General features: G+C 34.9%; 2 protein-coding genes across 2 annotated transcripts; both read left to right on the forward strand.

Annotated features, from left to right (window-relative positions):
- The first annotated feature begins 1,728 nt into the window (after positions 1–1,728).
- Positions 1,729–2,508, forward strand: LOC119996929. The gene has a single exon (XM_038843710.1). It carries the CDS (start codon positions 1,729–1,731, stop codon positions 2,506–2,508), a length of 780 nt encoding a protein of 259 aa, XP_038699638.1.
- A 10,718-nt stretch (positions 2,509–13,226) lies between these two features.
- Positions 13,227–20,635, forward strand: LOC119996148 (tryptophan--tRNA ligase, cytoplasmic-like). The gene is made up of 12 exons (XM_038842681.1): positions 13,227–13,488; positions 13,945–14,064; positions 14,928–15,113; positions 15,740–15,791; positions 15,930–15,995; positions 16,101–16,187; positions 17,131–17,223; positions 18,123–18,203; positions 18,984–19,055; positions 19,685–19,753; positions 19,902–20,012; positions 20,207–20,635. Exons 1-12 carry the CDS (start codon positions 13,268–13,270, stop codon positions 20,255–20,257), a joined length of 1,209 nt encoding a protein of 402 aa, XP_038698609.1. The 5' UTR covers positions 13,227–13,267; the 3' UTR covers positions 20,258–20,635.
- Positions 20,636–22,239: the final 1,604 nt, after the last annotated feature.

Consider the following 22,239-nt stretch of genomic DNA (forward strand, 5'->3'; position numbering starts at 1 on the left):
GCTTCGATGTCAAGTGTGCCTTCAAAATCAGCATTTAGTGTTGGGAAGTGAGTTGTGAATCCTTTTCGGGCTTGTTTGACTCCCAAAACAGTGGAAGCACTCATTTGTTGCAATGATTGGATCCGATGTGAACCTTTCAACTTTTACAAGGAACCCAATGAAGATGCAATTGAATTATATGAATGGTGCGAGCAAATAGAAAAAGGTTTGTTCTAATCTTATAATGTTGTACTCAAATGTAATGTGGTGAATTAGAAAAATGTTGTCTATGTCTTCCTGACTTTTTTAAAATGTTATGGACTTGTAGAATTGGAAGCATTGTAAAATTCTGGAGGCATTTCTAGTGGCACCACAACTTCACCATCAATTTGGCATATGATATTTTTGGCTGTTTGCACCTACACCTATTCTGTTAATCTATTTGCTGTAGAAAATCAATTTATTTTCAATTTATCTTACTATGTTCATCATTTATGGCATATTGATAGGTCACGCATGGCTGGTTAAGTTTGGCTTTGGCAAGCAATGAGGCATCAGGCATTCTTTGACTATTTGGCAGCAGCAGATTTATGTTATTCTTGTTTACTAGTTATTTTGTTATTTTGACGCACTCTATGATAGTATAACTCTATGTCTATGACTATCTTATATAGTATTGTGGCAGCCTGGCAGGAGCCAGGATGTATGGATGTAATATGTATTGTACTATTGTAGTATTGTGTTGAACTGTATTGTTGAATGTTGACAGTGAACTGTACTACTATAGTGTTGCTGAATGTTAACTTGTTGCTGTAGTGTTGATTTGAATGGCTGAATGTTGTAGACCGTAGTGAATGTAGTGATGATCACTTGTGTTTGATGGTCATGCACTCATGCTTTGCTATTGAACAGCAGCTTAGTAAGTATTTATAGTTTTATAATTTAAATATATAGATATATGATAAAAATGAAAATAGAAATAGTTAACATGCTCACCTAGAACAACAGGGAAAACTCATCGTTTTACACCTAGATAAGAATGTTCTTGAACGAAGATCATCCAGATAAGAATGATATTGAACGAGACGAGTTCAAGATCGTTCGATGGAGTGAATCTTCGAGTTAACTATTTCTATAAGAGAATTACGAGTTTGAACACCGTTTTGCTCATCGAAATGGAGTGCATATGCAAACAGAACATCGTTATCTAAGATCATCTGATGAGAGAGAAAACATTGCCCTGAAATCGAGAATCAAAAACACGATTAAGAAAAGTAAAAAATATAATATAAAATATATTATGAGAGAGAGGTGGGAAAACTCTTCTTAGCTTTAGGATTTTAATAAAAGCAATCTATGTGGCACCTATATCATTTTTCTTATATTTATATGTATGTGTATTATGGTATGTATTATCTATATATTTTAAATTATATTAAGTAATTGTGTTAGAGTTATTCTTGATGCACACCGTTTTATTGTTCACTTCTGCATGTCACCGTTTTGATCCCTCTTTTTTATTACCGTTGCTTGTTACATCAGTGTATTATTTTATTATTTGTTTTGAACTAAGATGATCGTTGGTCATGTTTGATACTTAATCCTTCTCTTACTTTGTACTCTGTATGTCTTTTAATGAATACGAAGATATCTCTTCTTCTCATCTCAATCTTCCTCTCTTTCTCAATCTTCCTCCTCTAATCTCAAACTATTTCTTCAATAAATTTCATGGTATCGGAGCAATACGATATGACTGCTAATCAATTTGGTGTTCTGGGCAGTAGCCCAAATCCTTCATCTTCAAGACATCCTGCAAATTCAATACTGGGAAGTTTTCCAAACCCACTTTTAAATCCCATATCCCAGCAGATCAATCAAGTTCAGAATCCCTTCAGAAACCCATACTACTTGACTCATTCAGATTTCACTTCGAATTTGATCCATCTCACTTTGACAGGGGGAAACTTCCACCTGTGGCGTAATCAGTTGGAGACCGCCTTAAAGGCTAGAAACAAAATGTGTTTCGTTGATGGCTCACTGAAAGCTCCAGAAGAAAATGATCCATCCTTTCAGGATTGGGAGCAGTGTGATAATCTAGTCAAGACCTGGATCAACAACTGTTTATCTGTTGACATTCAGATCAGTGTATCTACTTCTAAAACAGCAAATGAGCTGTGGACAAACCTGAAGAACAGGTACTCCTCTGCCAACCCAACAAGGGATTTTGAATTGGTAAGAGCTATTTCCACAATCAAGCAGGGAAGTTCTTCTGTAACAGAATATTATGCAAGAATTAAGGCACTTTGGGATGAGTTGTACCAGTACAAACGAGTTCCAAGCTGTAAATGTGGTAAGTGTATTTGTGGAATGGATAAAGTTTCTTTGGAAGAACAGAATAAAGATAGGTTGTTGCAGTTTCTCATGGGACTCAATGATTCTTTTGAGCACGTAACAAACCAGATCCTACTAATGGATCCTCTGCCTGATGTGAACAAGGCCTTTGCCCAAGTTGGCCAGGTTGAAAAGTGACTCACAATGAATCAAGATGGCAAGAAATCCCACACAGAATCAACTTTGTAGGAAACCATGACCATGGCAGTTCAAGGTTCCAGCAGGAGTTCTCATAATTCGCACAAAGATTACAAAGGAAGTAAGAAATCTCATAATGATAGAGAGAGGCTCTTGTGTAAATATTGTAAGAAGACGAATCACAATGTTGATAAATGCTTCAAGCTTGTTCGCTACCCTCCAGAGTATGATTTCCATAACAAAAGACAGAAACAAGGAGGCTCAAACTTCTCAGAAAGGAGAAATATCAATCAAGTGGAGTCTGACTTACATAACAAACAAGGAAATGTTGTGCAACTCTCGAGGGATCAATGCCAACAATTACTTGCTTACTTGAAGGCAAATGTGCCAGGAACAACCTCAAATAATCACACTACTTCTGTTTCAGCAGTGGGAGGTAACTTTAATTTAAAGCACAATTGGATCATAGATACAGGAGCTTCTGATCATGTTGTATGCATGCGTGATTATTTGCATTCATATAGACCTTTACATGATTCATATGTGACCTTACCAAATGGAAAGAAACATAAGATTGATCACATAGGTGAGGTTAAATTAAGAAATGGTCTGGTTCTGGCAGGAGTATTACATGTAAAGGATTTCAACTTTAATCTGATATTTGTTAGTAAATTAGTAAAAAATACTCCTTACAAACTAATTTTCGATGAAAACTTATGTAACTTGCAGGATACAACCACATTCAAGAAGAGTGGGATGGGAATAATGCTTAATGACTTATACTACCTAGCTGAAGAACTTAGACCTGAAAAGAGAACTTTTGTAGTTACTGCTGCAGTCCAGAAGAATCAGAATTGGCACAAGAGACTAGGCCATCCTTCAGCTAGGATCTCAAAGATGATAGGAGAAGATTTTGTAGTAAACTGTGAAAACTGTTCTATTTGTATCATGGCTAAGATGAAAAGGTTGTCTTTCACTCTTAGTCAATCAAAATCCCAGAATCCTTTTGATATTCTACATGTAGACATCTGGGGTCCTAATGGCACCACTTATGTAGAAGGTTTCAGATATTTTATAACAATAGTAGATGATTTTTCAAGAGCTACTTGGTTATTTTTTATGAAGAATAAATCTGAAACAAGAAATCATATTGAAAATTTTAATCACTATGTGAACAATCAATTTAACAGTAAGATTAAAGTTATTAGATCTGATAATGGATTGGAATTCAATATGAGTGACTTCTTTAATAGGGAAGGTATTATACACCAAAGGTCTTGCCCTTATTCACCCCAACAAAATGGGGTGGTTGAAAGAAAGCATCAACACATTCTTAATGTCAGTAGGGTCATTAAATTACAAGCAAGAATTCCAGAGAAATACTGGAGTCATTGTGTTATGACATCTGTATACTTGATTAATAGACTGCCTTCTCGGGTCATTGATCAAAAGAGTCCCTATGAAGTTTTATATAATAAAAGACCTCAATATGAGTTCTTAAAGGTGTTTGGATGTCTTTGCTATGCAAAGATTCTAAGACCACAAGACTCAAAATTTGACAGTAGAGCAAGAAAATGCTTTTTTTTGGCTATCCTTCTAATGTTAAAGGATATAGATTATTAGATTTAGAAACTAATGAAATATTTACATCCAGAGATGTAATATTTCATGAAGACAATTATCCTTTTAAGGATAATGTTAATGAAGGTTCACTTCATGACAGAGTTCTAAATGATAATAGAAATGGTCCACACATAACACAAACTCAAAATAACATTTCTGGGGACTTTAAAAGAAAGAGAAAATCTCCTGCTTACTTAATGATTATGATTGTAATAATGTGTCCTATGACATCATGCATCCATCTTCTGCATTGCATGATCATATTACACACAATTCTATAAAGGAACTAGAATCTACTACTACTGTTGCTACTTGTCCCGCTGATATTTCTCATGAGCATTTCTTGGCTGCTATATCTTCTGTTAAAGAACCCAAGAATTATGCTGAGGCTTCTAAATCCACTTATTGGAATGAAGCAATGAATAAAGAACTAGCTGCTTTGAATGAGAATAACACTTGGAGTTTAGTTTCTTTGCCAAAAGGTAGGAAGGCTATTGGTTCAAAATGGGAGTATAAGATCAAATACAATCCAAATGGTTCTATAGAGAGATACAAAGCTAGGCTTGTAGCACAAGGATATAGTCAAACTTTAGGTTTTGATTATCAAGAAACCTTTGCTCCTGTTGTTCAAATGGTTACTGTCAGAATTTTTCTTGCTCTAGCTGCTGCAAATAAGTGGTTTGTGCATCATCTAGATGTACACAATGCCTTCTTAAATGGAGATTTATTTGAAGATGTTTATATGAAGATACCCCCAGGTTATGATGATGATAATTCTGGTTTAGTGTGTAAACTTAATAAGTCTTTGTATGGTCTTAAGCAAGCCTCTAGACAATGGAATATTAAATGTAAAGAAGCTTTACTCAAATATGGTTTTAGACAATCAAAATGTGATTACTCTCTTTTCATATACACTAAAAATGGTTCCAAGGTCCTATTGTTATTATATGTTGATGACATGTGCATTGGCAGTGATAACATGAGCCTCTTAGAAGAAGTTAAAATATATATAGGAACCTATTTCAAAATCAAGGACTTGGGAAAATTGAAATTTTTTTTAGGGCAAGAAGTAAATTCTATTGATACTGGTATGACCATTTGTCAAAAGAAATACATTGCAGATTTATTATGTGATACTAACTTTCAAGATTGCAGCACAATCAACTCTCCAATGGATACAAATGCAGAGATTTCTCTCAACCAAGGAACTCCTCTGGATGATCCTACGGTAGACAGACGACTGGTAGGAAAATTAATGTATTTAACACTAACTAGACCTGACATTTGTTTCACAGTACACACCTTGAGAAGATTTATGAAAGCTCCTATTGATCAGCATCTCAGAACTGCACACAGAGTACTCAGATATTTAAAAGGCACATCAAATCAAGCTCTTTTTTATCCTGCCACAAGCTCTACTCGAGTCATTGCTTATTGCGATGCAAATTGGGCAGCCTGCCCTGATTCCAGAAGATCAACCACAGGATATTCCATCTTACTAGGCAATGCTTTAGTAGCTTGGAAATCCAGGAAACAATAAACAGTTTCCAGATCTTCTGCTAAAGCAGAATATAGATCTTTGGCGTCTGTCACCAGTGAATTAGTTTGGATGAACACTCTTCTGCATGAGATGAGACATGACATGAAGAAGCCAGTTCCTCTATTCTGTGACAGCAATGCTGCCATCCACATCGCCACCAATCCAGTCTTTCATGAGAGAACAAAGCATATTGAAATTGATTGCCATTTTGTAAGAGAGAAGGTAGACAAACGACTCATTCTTCTTCAGCACATTCAGACTACACACCAGCCTGCAGACCTTCTAACTAAACCAATGTCTGTCATTCAGTTACAGTTTCTTCTGTCCAAGCTTAACATTGTTGAAGACCATGTTAAGCTTGCAAGGGGGTGTTAGAGTTATTCTTGATGCACACCGTTTTACTCTTCACTTCTGCACGTCACCGTTTTGATCCCTCTTTTTTATTACCGTTGCTTGTTACATCAGTGTATTATTTTATTATTTGTTTTGATCTAAGATGATCATTGGTCATCTTTGATACTTAAGTCTTCTCTTGCTTTGTACTCTGTATGTCTTTTAATGAATACGAAGATATCTCTTCTTCTCATCTCTATCTTTCTCTCTTTCTCAATCTTCCTGCTCTAATCTCAAACTATTTCTTCAATATATTTCAAATCGAGCTTGGCTCGCTAGTATACGAAATCTCGAGTTCGAGCTCATTATACAAACAAGCAAAACACTATGCTTGATAAAGGTTCGATTCGAGCATACATGACAGCATGCGTGCGTGAGGGGCGATCATTTAGTTGATTAGAGTGAAAGCAATCTCCTACAAGCATGTTTTGTTGAGTTACAAATGTTAGGGAGATGAAGAAAAAAAGAGGGGAAAGAGAAAAGAGTGTCTAGCAGGAGAGTAGGGATGGCGAAGGAAAGAAAGGGCGAGAGGTAAGGATTCTAGCTCAGATCTAGCTAGCCTTTCCACTGTCAGGGATATTTTAAATCGACAAAATGTAGTTTTTAATAAATAAGAGGGGAAGATTTCGATGATCGCCGGACATCACCATGAAGGTGGAAGTAAGACATCACCTTGAAATCATGCATCCTAAGAGTGATACCATTAGACTAAAACCCCATGCCTTTGGGATTTTTTTCATAAACTTTCTTCTAAAGTTGCATATTTCAGAAACATTTATCATTTGGCTATGTCCCGCACTCATCCACATCATGATAGGCAATGTTCCACATGTATTGTGTATGTCCGTGTCCCATATTTACCACTTGAAAATAAGTAGTGCTTCACGTGTCTTGCATTCACTCATGTCCCCTTTATGTCATCCCTATGTCATCATCGCATCACACATACATTCTCCATATATATGATGCATTATTCCCCTAACAGTAAGGCGTTATGCCCCCACTCATAAAAGTCATGTGCACTTTATTCATAAGGATGCACTGAATACGAGTGATACATTCAGACCGACCGACTCCCAATCCATCTCTCTTGCATGCTTTATATTGTAAATGTATGTATATATGTCTTCTATAGTGTTTGCAGCAATCAAAACTCCTCGGATCTCAGAGGTAGTAACTGTCTGGACGGGACAGATGTTTTAGGGTGCTTAATACATTTTCCATTTATAACTAGACTCTTGAACCATCATGAATCTTCGATGCAGACAATGTAGACCAAGCCTTGATTATCAGACGTCCAGTTGCGTCTTTAAATATCAATTGATGGCAACTTCAAATGCACTCAGATAGGTTATGATGACACCTTTGAGTGTGCCCATGAGTCGTGGCGTCAGTTACGACATGGTTTCAGTAGCCAAGTTATTGACCTAACTGCAAGAAGTACACCAACGAGGACAAGGCAAACCACACAAGCTTCCCAAACAAGTGAACATTACAGCAAGGTTGTGGCCTCAATGCAAGAAAGATCTGTAGGACCAGTGCAAGGAGGATTAGCAGTTTCAATGCAGGGACCATATAAGCAAGCCTAGGTAGCTAGCCCTTTTCACAAGGAATGGAGGCCTAAGACGAAGCTAAAAAATAAGACATTATTAATTGGTCTTGGATAGGTTGTTTAATTCTAGATGTAAGTGTGCTACATTGCATTGTGTTCAACCTGGTGTGTTATATATTTATGTTCTAAATTATGGTCTTCTTTTCCTGATTTTTGGAAGCACGGAACTTCCATTGATTAACTGTGGAAGTGAGAATACAAAGATAAAGAAGAAAGTCTCTAATATAGGATCATCCAGTGGACAAAGCTAATGTTTCTGAAATTTGTGTTATGCATTGATTATGTTTGTGACTGTTTGAACAATTCTATTTAGGTTGGATTTGGTATGTCCATGTTATGTAATTGTTGTTTCTGGAACTTTTTTAATTATTTTATTGTTGATGTTGATGTTTTGGATACATTCTATTGTGGATGAAGAGTATTAGGTTCTTGATGTTGCAAATTTGGTTTTTTAGGAGTTTATTTTTCATTGTCATTTGAGGGGCTAATTTGCCCAATTTATTAAAATTACAAGTGTTTAAATAACTAATTACTTAAAGTACAAGGATTTCGTTGACCCTAAAATAATAAGTTTCAAACGATTTGAAAACATGTAAGAAGGATATTTTCAATGATATACAAAGTTTGGATACGTATCATCATTTCATTAGCTAAAGACACGTGTTTGCCTAGTCAACAAATAGGAATTTACCCAAAAATTCAACTCAACTATTTAAATGTCAACTCAGCTCCATTAGAATGGAAGTTAATATGAGGGGTATGTTTAGCCCATTGTTCAAAAGTACATGGGCTTGAAGAACTTTAAAAAAAATACAGGGGCTCAATCGAGCTATTTTTCAAAATAGAAAGGCTATTTTGGAGCTTATCCCATTTTTATAAATATTCTTTATGTAGTTCTTTTGATTTATAATATTCAATAGTTTAAAGTGATTTTTAATATTATGTTTTGATATTTACATTTCACACTTGCTCTTTCTCTCTCTAAAAATCTCTTTTCTCTATGGCGGTACGGGGAGGAGTCGAGATCCGACACTTCTCCTCCTCCCCAAATGTAACTCTACTAGTATTTTTTGGTTCTTTGTTAATTTTTCTTCCAAATTTGGTGGTTTTATTCCTCTCTCTTTCAGATTTGGCTTTTCTGGGTAATGATGTGAGTTTTTCTAGCGGTGACGTTCGTCTTATGGTAGCTCTAATCAAGGTTGTGAATAGAAATAGTTATATCTCTATATTATTGTATTGAGTGTTTTCTTTGTTCTTCTTATATAGGAGTTTTATTTTCTTGTAATGTTTCTAGAGGAGAATCATCCTATCTCTATTATTGTCTGTAATTTATGCGGGTCTCTTTTAATGCAAGTTTTCTTATTATATAAAAAAAAATTAAATTGACCTTTTTTTTTCTTATTCTAAGCCCTGTTTTTAAATGTTAAACCGAAGGGTATCCATTCGGTTTTTGGTTCGGTTTTTAACCATAATTGAAATGTCCGAATCGATTCGGTTATGATATTTTAGAATCCATAACCGAACCATATATGTTTGGATAAACAAATGAAAATAACCATATTTTTTCAGATCGGATCGGTTTTTGGTTTTTGAAAAAATGAGAAAAGTATGAATAAATCTCAAATAGAGTGAGAAAATAGTCCATGATCGACTCCAACTCCATCTAGCGAAGTTTGATAAAAATTCATGATAATGATAATGATAATAAATATATGATCTCATCACAATTAAAGAAAAATAAATTTACAAGACCGAGAGAAATAATATGATCAAGAAAAGAAAAAGAAATCATACATGAAGATGTCTCCCCACTTTCGCTTTAGCAATAATCAATCTTAATTTATATGAATTTTAAAATGATAAAGACACCATGAGTTTCAACTAATTAATTATGAAGATATAATCAGAGTTTTACAAATACTACTTGGCTTCCTATAGTCTTATATTCCAATATGTATATATATATAAATCTAATCTAATCTAATATATATTTATATAATATATATAAAATATAATATATCATATATGATATATATAATATATAATATATATTAATATTATTTGGTTGTAACCATAATCGTAATTGAAAAAATCATAACCACAAAAAAATCCAAACATTTACTAAAATCATAACTATATCCGAAACCATAACTGAAAAACCATATCCAAAAATCGAATAACCACGATTACGGATTGATTTCTCGGTTGCGGATTGGTTGTGACACCCCTAGTTAAACCCTTTGTATTATGAAAAATAAAAAAGGGAAATTAGATGGAAGGACAAAATACAACATTTGTACTCCAATAAGGATAAATCGGGAAAAAGTTTAGAGAAGAGGACAAATGATATTAAGTGACTTAAATGCCCCTACATATACATACATTCTCCTTTCGTATTCTTCTTCTTCCTACCGCTTTTTTCTTTTCCGCAACAAATACTCTTCTTCTTTCTTCCACTTTCTTCTTCCTTGATCGGTGCCTCCTCTCTTCTTCATTCATTGCTTCTTCTCTCTTTTTTCCTTTGCTTGCGACATAGATTGACGTTTATTCTTCTTCTTTCTTGCTAATAAAATTGAGGTTTCTTCTTCTTCCTTCGCTTGGGACAAAGACAAATCTGCAAAGTAGAGCTCTTGATCTAGAGAGAGAAATAGAGAATGAAAATGAAAAAGCCATCATTCAATTGTCATCACCAGATCTGATATTTTATCTGTTTTGGAGCTGCTAATATTATATCTGTTTTGCATATGCTGCAATTACATATGATAAGGCGCATCATCTTTCTTTATTTTTTGTATTTTTTTCTTCTGATTCTGGTTATGATGGATCTGTTTATATATTATCAATTTTGGATCTGTTGAAATTGTATCTGTTTCTCCAAAATATTATCTGTTTCATCTGTCATAAATTTTCAAATGAAATCTGTCTAAAAAACATAACAAAATTAAACCAAGTCAGTTTCACCTGCCTAAAAATTTACAGATAACATATATATTTAACAATCCAGAATTTCATTATCTATCATAATATGTTTATGAATACAATCATAAAATCCAAAAAAAATCACAAAAGATAAGATGATAGTATTACATGTCTTTCTATCGTGGTTTCCTAACTTCTCACATCTAAGAGCATCTCCAAGGGAGGGATGCAAAAATGGGGTGCTATCCTTGTGTTTAGCACCCCAAAAAGTGAAAAAGTACGGTTATAAAATTATTGTGTTCCAGGGGGAGGGTTGTAAATGGAGTGGTAAAACTAATTTTAGTCCAAACCCATTCAATTTAAGTCGAATTCATATGATTATTGTCATTAAACTCGAGCCCAATAGTCTTGGTAATGCTTTGTAATGCTCATTATGCACTAAAAGAGTCATTACTCATGAACTCAAGCCTATACATTAAGAAAGCCCATAACCCAAGCCCAAGTATACATTAAGAGAGCCCATAACCCCTCACCCTTTGTCTGTACTTCGTTCCTATCCGTCTCCACAGCTGACTGCACAAAGTTGACGAGAAGCAGATCAATAGCTTCCATAATCCATGCTTGAATCCCTCGGTACCAGATCTATATTTACTAGCCGTTGGACTCTCCAACTGCCACTTTTTCTTTCCCTCCAAGATTTACATCTCTCTTCTCTCTCTTCAATTGGGTGCTAAATATAGCACCCAACTCTGACAGGTGGTATTATACAACCTGATATACCACCTGCGTTGGAGAGAGTTTTTCAAGGATTGGAGTTGTATTTTGGCAGTTAGGGGTTTTACAACTCCACATACAATCCCCCTTGGAGAAGCCCCAATACACATAGTTTTTGGCTAAATCATTGTTTATATCCTTTATGTTTCTCAAATTGATCGATTGTTTCCTCCAAGTATAAAATTTGTTGATTATGTCATTGATGTTTCAAAAATGTTCTAATTATGTCCCGATTTTGAATTGTCCGGTCGTTTCTCAACAGAAATTGCTGATGTGGCGTCGGAGATACAATATACAATTTACATGTCATTTTTTTTTTAAAAAAAAGCCACATCATTATTTTGAAAACCCATTCACACCTTGAAAATAATAGCAACATCGTCATATTAGGGCAACGATTGAGTTCCTCCCTCTTCTGTGCAACGCGATTGATGGCGATTACGGCTCTTCTCCAGACGGCGATACACGAACGAGGTTTTATTTTATGGGTATCAATCTTTCCATGTCAATTCCTTTGATTTTCTGGTATCAATCTTTGTAGGATATCTTTCTACTTCAATTCCTTTGATTTTTTGGGTATCAATCTGCGAACAAGGTTGTAAAGAATTGGGACTGTCACTGGAGATGTTGCCATGGTGGGTGCAGGACCAGGTGAAGCCGCCTGGATAGGCAGGGGAGGATGATACCATTCCTCCAGAAATTGATGTCTCGTTGACGAAGACGGAGCAGAGGCTGGAGATGGTAAAGGAGAGACCTTTACAGCAAGTTTTTGTGAGCCTTGGCATGTTTTAAGAGACCCATTGTTGAATGTGAAGTAGAAGAAACCGGTGCGGACTGGGTGCCACTATGAAGAACAAAACATTAATCCAAAATCATTGAGCACTCTGTTTATGAAGAAATTAAACAATGTGGAATTTAGACATGCCGTGTAGGAGGTGATGTTGGATCTTGTGAGGAGTGTGGATTGACTGAAATTGCAGAGATTTAATGCATTGTGGTTCTTCAAAATGTAGAGATTGTAGTGATATTTGTGTTCAAAAACTGACAAAATTTTCTTCGACGAAATCGATTTCGACAAAAATGGTTTACAATGGTAAAATTTTATTGTTTTTCAGAATAAAAGGGAATGGGTTTTTAAAATAATGATGTGGATTTTCTTAAAAAAATGACATGTATATTGTATATTGTATCTCTGGCGCCACGTCAGCAAATTTTATACTTAGAGGACATAATCGATAAATTTGGGAAACATGAAGGACATAAACAATGACTTAGCTCATAAATTTTCTTCTCCACTATAAAAATAAGATATCTACTGGAAACAAATATTATATATTAGAAACAGATAATATATCAACATGTATAGGTCGAAATAGAAAACAAATTACCAGATTAGTGGGAATGATGGTCCGGCCACCGATCAAGGTGGCCGACCCACCAAAACGAAGCACCGAAGCACCATGACCAATCCCAGCCATCAGTCGCTGCCATCAATTGCTGATTCCATTGGGTTTTGACCTTGAAGTCGTGGCCAATCGTGAAGAAAAGTGTCCGATCTGGCCACCGAAGACTTTGCCGCCACAAGCAACCACCATGGGAGTGTAACTCATACCTAGACGCATCATCCCTGCCCATTGGCTGGTCAGAATAGTCGTCGGAAAAGGAAGATTCAATTTGGGTGTCCAATGAGGAAAATGGAGAAGATGAGGGTATTTCTATTAATAAAATAAATATTTATAATTTTTTGTATTTTATGGAATATTTTTAAAACTTAATGAATCTTATGGAACAAAACTAATACAAAAATAGTTTTACCCCTTTGTATTATGAAAAATTAAAAGCAGGGTTTATATTAAATCAATCTCTTGAAAAGCGAGTGTAAAACCAAGAAGAAGCAGATGGCGGAGGAGAAGAGGGAAGACAGAGAAGTAAAAGAAGAAGACGACCAGGTTGTGAACCCGTGGGAGGTGTCGGCCAACGGAGGTAAGATCGATTACGACAAGCTTATCGAGAAATTCGGCTGCCAGAGGCTAGATGACGCAATTGTCCGCCGCGTTGAACGCCTCACTAATCGCCCGGCGCACGTCTTCCTCCGCAGAGGTGTCTTCTTTGCCCACCGGTAATGCTATTTTCTGATTCTTTTTTTTTTCGCAAATATCATTCCTCAACACTTTCAGGTCTCCCTACAATGATTTTATGAAAAATGGAGTAAATACCGCACATTGATAGGTGAAGAAGTTTAAGCTAAATGCATTCCCCTAATTTTTCTTGAATGAAATGGTGATTTCAAAAGCTATATCATAAGGCTTTAAAGACGAGCTCGTGAGATTAATATCATATTAAAGATGATCATCAAACCATCTAAGGATTCCACAATAATGCATTTCTCTTGGGCATGATATAACTGATGATATATACAATTGCAATCCTATGCAATATGCAGAAACAAAGCCTCGTATGATTGTACGTTACCTCCAACATCCTTGAGAGTGTTGTGTCTCTTCGTTCAAATAGAAAAAAAAGAGTCCTGACTTATTACTTATTTGCATTGGTGTTGATGTGATTATTGGGATAGGGATTTCAATGACGTGTTGGATGCCTATGAGAGGGGCGAGAAGTTCTATCTTTATACTGGAAGAGGGCCATCATCTGAGGCCTTGCATTTGGGTCATTTGGTGCCATTTATGTTTACCAAGTAAGTTTCCTTCTTTGTGTTTTCTTTGTTTAAATTGCAGTGTTGTGTACTATTAAACTCCTACTCTTGATTCCTTTTTTCTTTTAAAACAAAATGTCGTTTCTATTTTTGGCTTTTAATTTTGGATCTCCACATTGCACCATTGATGTTCGTTCTGCTTGGAAATGGACAAAAGCCTTGTGGGCTTTAAAGTTTAATGCTTTGAGTCTTTGACAAATAACATCATATTTACATTTACAGTTTTGTACTTGATTGCTTTTATTTTATTGTAGCTCAGGTTTTGGATGGAGATGGATTTGATTAGAGATTTTTTTGAATGGAAGAGAATCTATTTTTTTGGATGGAGAATTTTATGTGATAAGGAGAAGTACTTCATGCCAAGGGATTTTGTGCAGATCTTGTTCCTTTTCTTTGTTGCCTGAAGCTGCACTTCTATGGCATGTTATTGACACAGTCAGCCTTTTTAATATTGGCTATTTGCTCTACTTGTGACTGCTAAATGTCTTAGTTTATCAACTTTCTTAGTTACTGTGAATTAATTAAATGTTATATGCCTTTGTCTGTGTGTGAGTCAAGAATATGAATTTTTCATCTTCATTCTGAAACTATGAAATTGCTTTTGTAATGTTTCACCAGGTTTTGTGACACCTTGTGCTGTTGATGCCTCATCAATTTTTTTTACCTTGTTCTTCGTTGATGTTATGGTTTGAAGTATCATTGATTAAATAAAATCATAGATGTGGTCCTTCCTCCTCGAACAAAAAGGTTGTAATCCTTTGTCATGCCGTTCTATGTTCCGTGACTTCTGAGTCCAAGCCATACAATTTGTTTGACTTATGGTGCATATATGATACTTGTTGCAGGTATTTGCAAGAGGCTTTTAAGGTTCCTCTAGTTATACAGCTGACTGATGATGAGAAGTGCATGTGGAAGAATCTCTCTGTAGAAGAGAGTAGGAGACTTGCTCGCGAGAATGCTAAAGACATAATCGCTTGTGGATTCGACATCACTAAAACCTTCATCTTCTCAGATTTTGATTATGTTGGCGGGTAAGTAACAACCACGCATCAAGGATACTGCCCCATTCTTTGGAACGAACGAATAATCATCCCTCACAAATTTATAGGTGATGCGAAGATTGAAATAGCTATTGTTCTTCAGGTGTTTTTTTTTTTTTCTAGCACGTTAATGAGTGATATTTTTTAAGTCAAATGTAACAATATTTATCCTCGTTACAACTTTAGGAATCTATAGATTATTGGGAGAGTTGCTTCGTTGCAGTGTAAGTTTAAATGTCTGACCATATGAAGTTATGAACAACCTTTTCGCATTGTAGTGGTTAGGCTTCAAATGTCTACCTTCCTGAAACCAGCAATGTGGTGGTGTCTTCTCTGCATAGGTTTAATGATGGATAATTTTAAGAGAATTAATATTGTGATTTTATTTTCATAGGTTCTTACTTTGCCTTTAAATGATAATTCCTTGGGAGCTATCCTTATATGTCCTTGATGGTTGATGTTGGTTGAATATATATTATTTTCTTTATTTTTCAAAAAAAATAATAAAATAAAGAAGAGAAACTTCTTGTATTTAATTAATTTTGAAGTATTTTTTGCGATTTTTTCTTATACAATTTACTTGTGCCAATTTGTTTTATGCTCTATTTTATATGCAGTGACTTCTACCGAAATATGGTGAAGATTCAAAAGTGTGTCACACATAATAAGGTGGCTATATGTAATCTTAATTTATCCGCTCACTAGATATTTCCCGTTACCTTTTCTTCTCTTTCATTTGAAAAGATGCTTTTGGTGTTGCTCCTTGTTAAATCATTTGCATATAAATAACCTTCTGCTGGTGTTCAGGTTGTGGGCATTTTTGGTTTCACAGGTGAAGATCATATCGGAAAAATTTCTTTTCCGTCTATACAGGTTTGTCCCTTGTTGCTTGTCATGTACTATATGTGTGTGCCTTCTCACTGGGCTGTTTCTGTCATTGGAGTTTCATATACATGTTCTTTTTTTCTTTTATTGCAGGCAGCTCCATCATTTCCTAGTTCATTCCCTCACCTATTTTCTGGCAAAGACGACCTCCGCTGCTTGATTCCTTGTGCAATTGACCAGGTTGATTTCCCTCGCTATTATGGCTTTGCCTCATTGTTGCGCAATACGAATTCGAATATGCTTTTTAAGTTTGCTAATGTTTATAGAAATATGAACTATGCTACATATCGTATATCTAAAGCCACTACAATGACTGAATTGTCTTTAGCAATTTGGTGCTCACTGATTTTCTTTGACTTGAACATGTGCATGCTTGTACTTCTGCACATGCGTTTGTGTATGAGGCATTTATTGTTAAGGTTTGTTCACATGTGAATCTATAATGGTCATGAATTGTCTGTTCGATTCACGCTGATTTTGTTATACCAACGATAATATCTTCCTTATGGTTGCTGTAAAAGAGTTTTTCATCTTATTTCGGCTTTTATTATTACACTTTTTGATCTTTTCCATCTAGGCGTTCAATAAAGAGTCTCAAATGATTGAAATGTTGATGCTTTTGTCAAAAACCTGACCACAAGATCATGCATCTGTGGATCAGTTTTATGTGGTGTGCTAATTACCCCTTTTTTTGAGGTTACAGATTGAATCAAGTGGGTTTAAGATTAGGAAGCTGCAATGATGCATAGACATGGTTGTTTGTTGCCTGGTGGGGGATTTTCTGAGTATTAAAGACTTTTGTTCTATAGAAATGTTGAGGTTGAAACTAAGTTTTGACCATTGGTTATTTTGTTGATGCATATTGCCAAAATCAGGACAATGGGGTCCAGGGTGATTCCTTGATGGTTTGTATTGAGCTTATATAATTGTTTTCAGTCTTTAATAATTAACTTCAAGTTTTGGAGGTTGGGGACCAATTTTTCAATCGTTGCATGTGATACTGAGGCATTTGCAATTAGTTATTCTGGAAGTCATGTTAAACGATTTTTTAATCTCTCTCTTTTCATATTGCATGCTTGTGATTCTCTGTTCTTAGTGTTTCATTTCCTGTCATGATATTCAGGATCCTTATTTCAGAATGACACGAGACGTTGCTCCTCGGATAGGACATCACAAGCCTGCATTGCTCGAATCATTGTTCTTTCCTGCCTTGCAGGTAATTTGAGGTGTAACTATGTGTAGGTACTGTTGTACTTGATACATGGAGGACGAATACTTTGCTATACATGGTTGTGCATGCCCAAATACAATATATCTATGGTGTGTTGCCTGTACTGTGTTGGATGCTGAATATGAGGGTTCCCTTGCCTCTCCCTAATTTCCCACCATCCCATTTTCTTCTAGGTTTCATTTAGTACTCAGATTATTGTTGCGATTGGTATGCTTTTATCCTAAAAAATTGGTATACTTCTATATCTGGGTACTGACTTGTGTATCAGCTTTATGTGGTTTATACAAATGTTAATAACAATTGAAGATGCATTCAGCCTCTTATAACTACTTTTACGGTTTTACCTTTGAATGACTTTGATTTGCATTTAATCTTTAGTCATTGAGCAACATTTTTCTGTCATTTTTGGGGTTGAAAGGAATTGTTTGTTGGTCTCACCTTTCATTAAATTTTTTGGATGTGTTGCGTTTGTCAACTAGGTCTTAAGATATGGTAAAACTAAAAGGCTTCTTGAGCCTTGACTGGGTTCAGGCTTGAAACAAGACTATTGATATTTTGTCCAATTTCATCTTGAAGTTTGCTCACTGGAGCTCTTAGCTTTATAAACAGTTTGCTTTGTAGTCCTTTCCAGAACTAAAGAATTTGGAGTATAATCAATTATTTGACAAACATAGCTCTAGGTGTGGCAAACCTTGGATACTTGTAAATTTTTCAAAGACTTGTTGAATTCTGATTGTAGATTATTATTGGAATTTAGATTCCAATGTGTTCTATGTCATCTTTGTATCAGTGTGAAGAACCAGATGCTTTATTTTAATAGGCTTATACCTGATTCCTCGCATGAAATTGAGTTCACCCTAATACCTGATTATGGAAATGTGCAGGGGGAAACAGGAAAGATGTCTGCTAGTGATCCAAATTCTGCAATATATGTGACCGACTCTGCAAAGGACATTAAGAACAAGGTGGGTTGCTGGAACACAATCACACCTCCTTCTAGATTCTAGACAATTTCAATTAGTATGTTCTGGAATTTTTGCTTCATTTTATAGTGACTTCAATTTTCTCCTTGCTTACGTTATGGTTGGTTACAAGTTTGTTCATTCATCTATATGATATGTAGCCATTTTCATTTTCAAGTTCCTTGTTAGGCGATGGATAACATATTAATGAATTTTTGATTGATCGGTATGAGATTATATCGACAAAAGGATTTGTCCAAGTCACTTTTCTTTTTTCCCAAATTGGCAGTTTTTTTTGGGTCTAAGTTTCTTCTACTAACTCGATTATTACTTAGCGAACCCCCATGCAAATGTTGGAGATTGACAACTATGAATTGGAAGGTCCTAATAATCAAATGTGCTGCCATTTGTTACAACAATCAATTGGTCTTCAAATAATTCATTTTAAACACACATTGATACCTTTTTCAGGATATCCATAACACTTCCATATTGAAATTCTTGATCAGCGGTAAAGATATCCCCATTTTTTTTGTTTAATAAGATATCAGAGTGGATTATATACTAGTTTAGTAGAGCCTGGGAGATGTAGAATTGACTTTAATTAAGTCCCAAATTATTTTTTTTCTTAATTTAATTTGATTTCTACCATTGGTCATCTCCATTCATTGCATGATTTATACTTGCCCATACTCTGCTTAGATACTTTTTTTTATCATAATCTGGTGTTGAAGTTGTTGTTTGCATCTTTGTATTAATAGATTTTTGTGATGATCTTGACAGATAAATAAGTATGCATTCTCTGGTGGGCAAGATTCTGCAGAGAAACAGAGACTATATGGAGCAAATCTTGAGGTATGTAATTTTGTATTGCACACGTTTTGTTTTATTTTCCTTTTTTGTGGATGATCTACAAACTACATTTTAATAAGGATGCTTGCTTATCAGGCTGGTTATTTTTTTCTTCCTTTATTTTTTGCTAGATTATTAGGTGGTTTACAGTTTTTTTGGATGATATAGATTCTGTTTGTTCCTCAGAAAATAAGTGACATCAAAATGATTTCGCATTTCACGATTTTTGGTGTTAAAAAAGGGTAAGTGGGTAGGGTTGGGGACATGGAAAATGTATGTTGACTTTACCCTCCTATAATATGTGCATAGGCTGTTTTAAGGAATTGAACCTATGACCTCTAGGTTGCACTCTTGCAACTCTACCACTGGGCCCAACCAGATAGAAAGTTTATTTTGGTAAAGCATAAACTGAAGCATAAAATCAGCAGGACAACTCACCTGTCTTGAAAAGAAAATTAACTTTACATTTTTCTGAAGGGGATTGAGGGAGGAAAAAAGGAGTTGTTTATCTGCTGCTGTATTGGTAGTTAGGATGCTTGTTTTATTTATATGTGATGTATAAATTTCTGGATTTGTGTATATCTTATGTATTATTATTTGTTGATATCCATTACCTTGGGAACATTATTCAGGTAGATATACCAGTGAAATATCTGAACTTTTTCTTAGAGGACGATGCTGAGCTTGATCACATAAGGAAGGTGAGACTGCTAGTTAGCTGACCTTTTGTTTTGGATTACTCTCAAATAAATGTTATATTCTAGGAATCGCTCCTCAACTCAAATTTTTGCTTGTAAATGTTACAATAACTCCTGCTTGGATACTTTAACAATACTAAGTTGCTTCCAGGCATATGCAAAGGGGGACATATTAACGGGTCATGTAAAGAAGCGACTTGCTGAGATTTTGACAGGTCTAGTGGAAAGACATCGTAGGGCTAGAGCTGCTGTGACTGAAGAGGTAATCTTCTTTCTCACCTTTGTAGATTGACTGTGACAGTATGAAATTCTATGTTGAAACTCTAAAATTTCATATTTTGAAAAGTTGAGCGCAATGGAGCATGAAAAACATGGTTAAAACTTTCTAAATAGTGTAGTAGTCAGTGTTGCAAGATTCTGAAGTCCTTGATTTTGATATTTGTTCTCTTATTCTAGATGGTGGATGCTTTTATGGCTGTAAGACCCCTTCCCAGTATGTTTGACTAAAGATACTGAAATGCGACGACGGTTTCTCCAACAAGCTTCTGTCAGTTCTGTGCATCTTTCCTTCTTTTGTTTTGCCATCGCACTCCATTGATTTCCCAACTTGGGCTGCTGCTATGAGGAAATCTGAAGTTGATACAAAGTTTCGGGGTCTTTGGGGATTTTACTCATTCTTGATAGCGATTATGAACTGTAATTTGTTAGAGAAGCTCATAGCTGCAGTTATTCCAGTACTCTTTTAACATTTTGGATATGGGCGGCTGCATTAGTAATTATCGTAAAAGCACTGTTTGCTGATGAAGCATAATATTCTGATTGTTTTTAGACTAAGAAAAGTAATTAATGATGGAATTGAAGGCAGGACTCAAATATTAGTGTTTATGTGATAACTCCTTCAACCTTAACCTAGCATCAATGTCGGTGGAAGGAAACTAGGAGTACAGGAAGGGACAGAGAGAAAGAACAAAGAAGAACAGCTCACTGTCATATATTTCAAGAATGAATATTATAGAATGGTAAAATTACTATTAATAGAAATTTGTTACTGTCATGCCACATCATCATAGATGGTTGCAACAATTTGTAAAGCTTACTGATCAAAACCATTCGTATTAGACAAAGTATAATGGAAACATTCAAAATGAAACGAAACGTATCATAATCAATCAATATATATATATATATATAATGGAAGCCTCAAGGATGTTTCCCCTTGAATTGTGGAGAATAGCAAAGAGGGGTAAAAAGCTTCCCCTTAATTGTGGGAAAATCATCAATGTTAATAATAAAGACCCACCAAAAATTAAATAAACATAATATTAACGATGTTAATGACGGGAAAATCAATACTATTTCAATGATAACCACTTAAATGTGTATAAATACTATTAGGAACAATCAAAAGTGATAAAAGAGGTAAAATAATGAAAAGTAATTGCTAAGCATCAATTAAATGTGCATAAATACTATTAGGAACAACAAAAAGTGTTAAAAAAAAGGGATAAAATAATGAAAAGTAACGGCTAAGCAATTGAATAATCATAATCATATAATTAAGATAAGTGTATTACAAAATACTGAAGTGCTTTAGAAGCTGTCACATCTACTTCTGTATGGCTCAAACTCTTGCCACATGTAATAAAATAAAATAAAATCGAAGCTGTGTTAAGAAACGCTTTCATCAATTATCTCCATTTTCTACAATTCAAGCTCTGTTGTTCATCATGATAATAAAATATGGAAAATTTGCCAAAAATCTTTATTTTCTAAATTAATTATGTGTCGCGCGAAGCGCGAATATGCAACTTGTTAGACTAAGTATAATGGAAGCATTCAAAACGCAGTCGCATAACCTTGCCCTCATGGCAAGGTATAGTCTACTGAAAAGAGTTTACAAAGTAAAAAATGTGATTCAATTTACTCTATCGTCATGTGTGAAATTTCTGTGTGCATGAGCTTGACGGCCTGAGTATCTAGTAATTGTATACATAATCATTTTATCTTGAAGTAAACCTTAAAATACATACATACACACGCACAGACTTTTTATTTTTATTTTTATTTTTTGACTTTATATCTTATATGGCAAAAACAGTAAACATGACTGTTGCTTCTATCAAATTTTTTAACACAATTGTTGGGCGTAAAAAATATTAATTTATATATTATTTGATTCAAGAAGTTTCACAAGAATCCGCAGTAGTTACACTTCAGCGGCTTATTCCGGGGTCTGAAAAAAGTAGCTTGGTATTACCGGGTTCGAATCCTGGCTGCGGAAACCAATTGTTTTAATTATACCTTGAACAAGGTTAGGCCATATGGTTATTTTTTAATTATGTTTCGAGAGAAGAAGAAAATAATAATTATTCTATTCCATATTTGTCCTTTTTGTTTTAAAAACTTAGATTAGAGATGAGTGTAAATAAGTGAATGACTCATTTTTTTTTTATTATCATTAACTCCACATTCTATTCAAATAGAGTGAA

This window comes from Tripterygium wilfordii, chromosome 4 (genome assembly GCF_013401445.1).
Source record: "Tripterygium wilfordii isolate XIE 37 chromosome 4, ASM1340144v1, whole genome shotgun sequence".
Lineage (NCBI taxonomy): Eukaryota > Viridiplantae > Streptophyta > Magnoliopsida > Celastrales > Celastraceae > Tripterygium > Tripterygium wilfordii.

Excerpts from the sequence above, each read along its gene's own strand:
- LOC119996148 (XM_038842681.1), top strand. The coding sequence starts at position 13,268 with ATGGCGGAGGAGAAGAGGGAAGACAGAGAAGTAAAAGAAGAAGACGAC. Across the intron at positions 17,224-18,122 it reads TGTTCTTTCCTGCCTTGCAG|GGGGAAACAGGAAAGATGTC; the intron begins GTAATTTGAGGT and ends GGAAATGTGCAG. Across the intron at positions 18,204-18,983 it reads CAAAGGACATTAAGAACAAG|ATAAATAAGTATGCATTCTC; the intron begins GTGGGTTGCTGG and ends TGATCTTGACAG.
- LOC119996929 (XM_038843710.1), top strand. The coding sequence starts at position 1,729 with ATGACTGCTAATCAATTTGGTGTTCTGGGCAGTAGCCCAAATCCTTCA.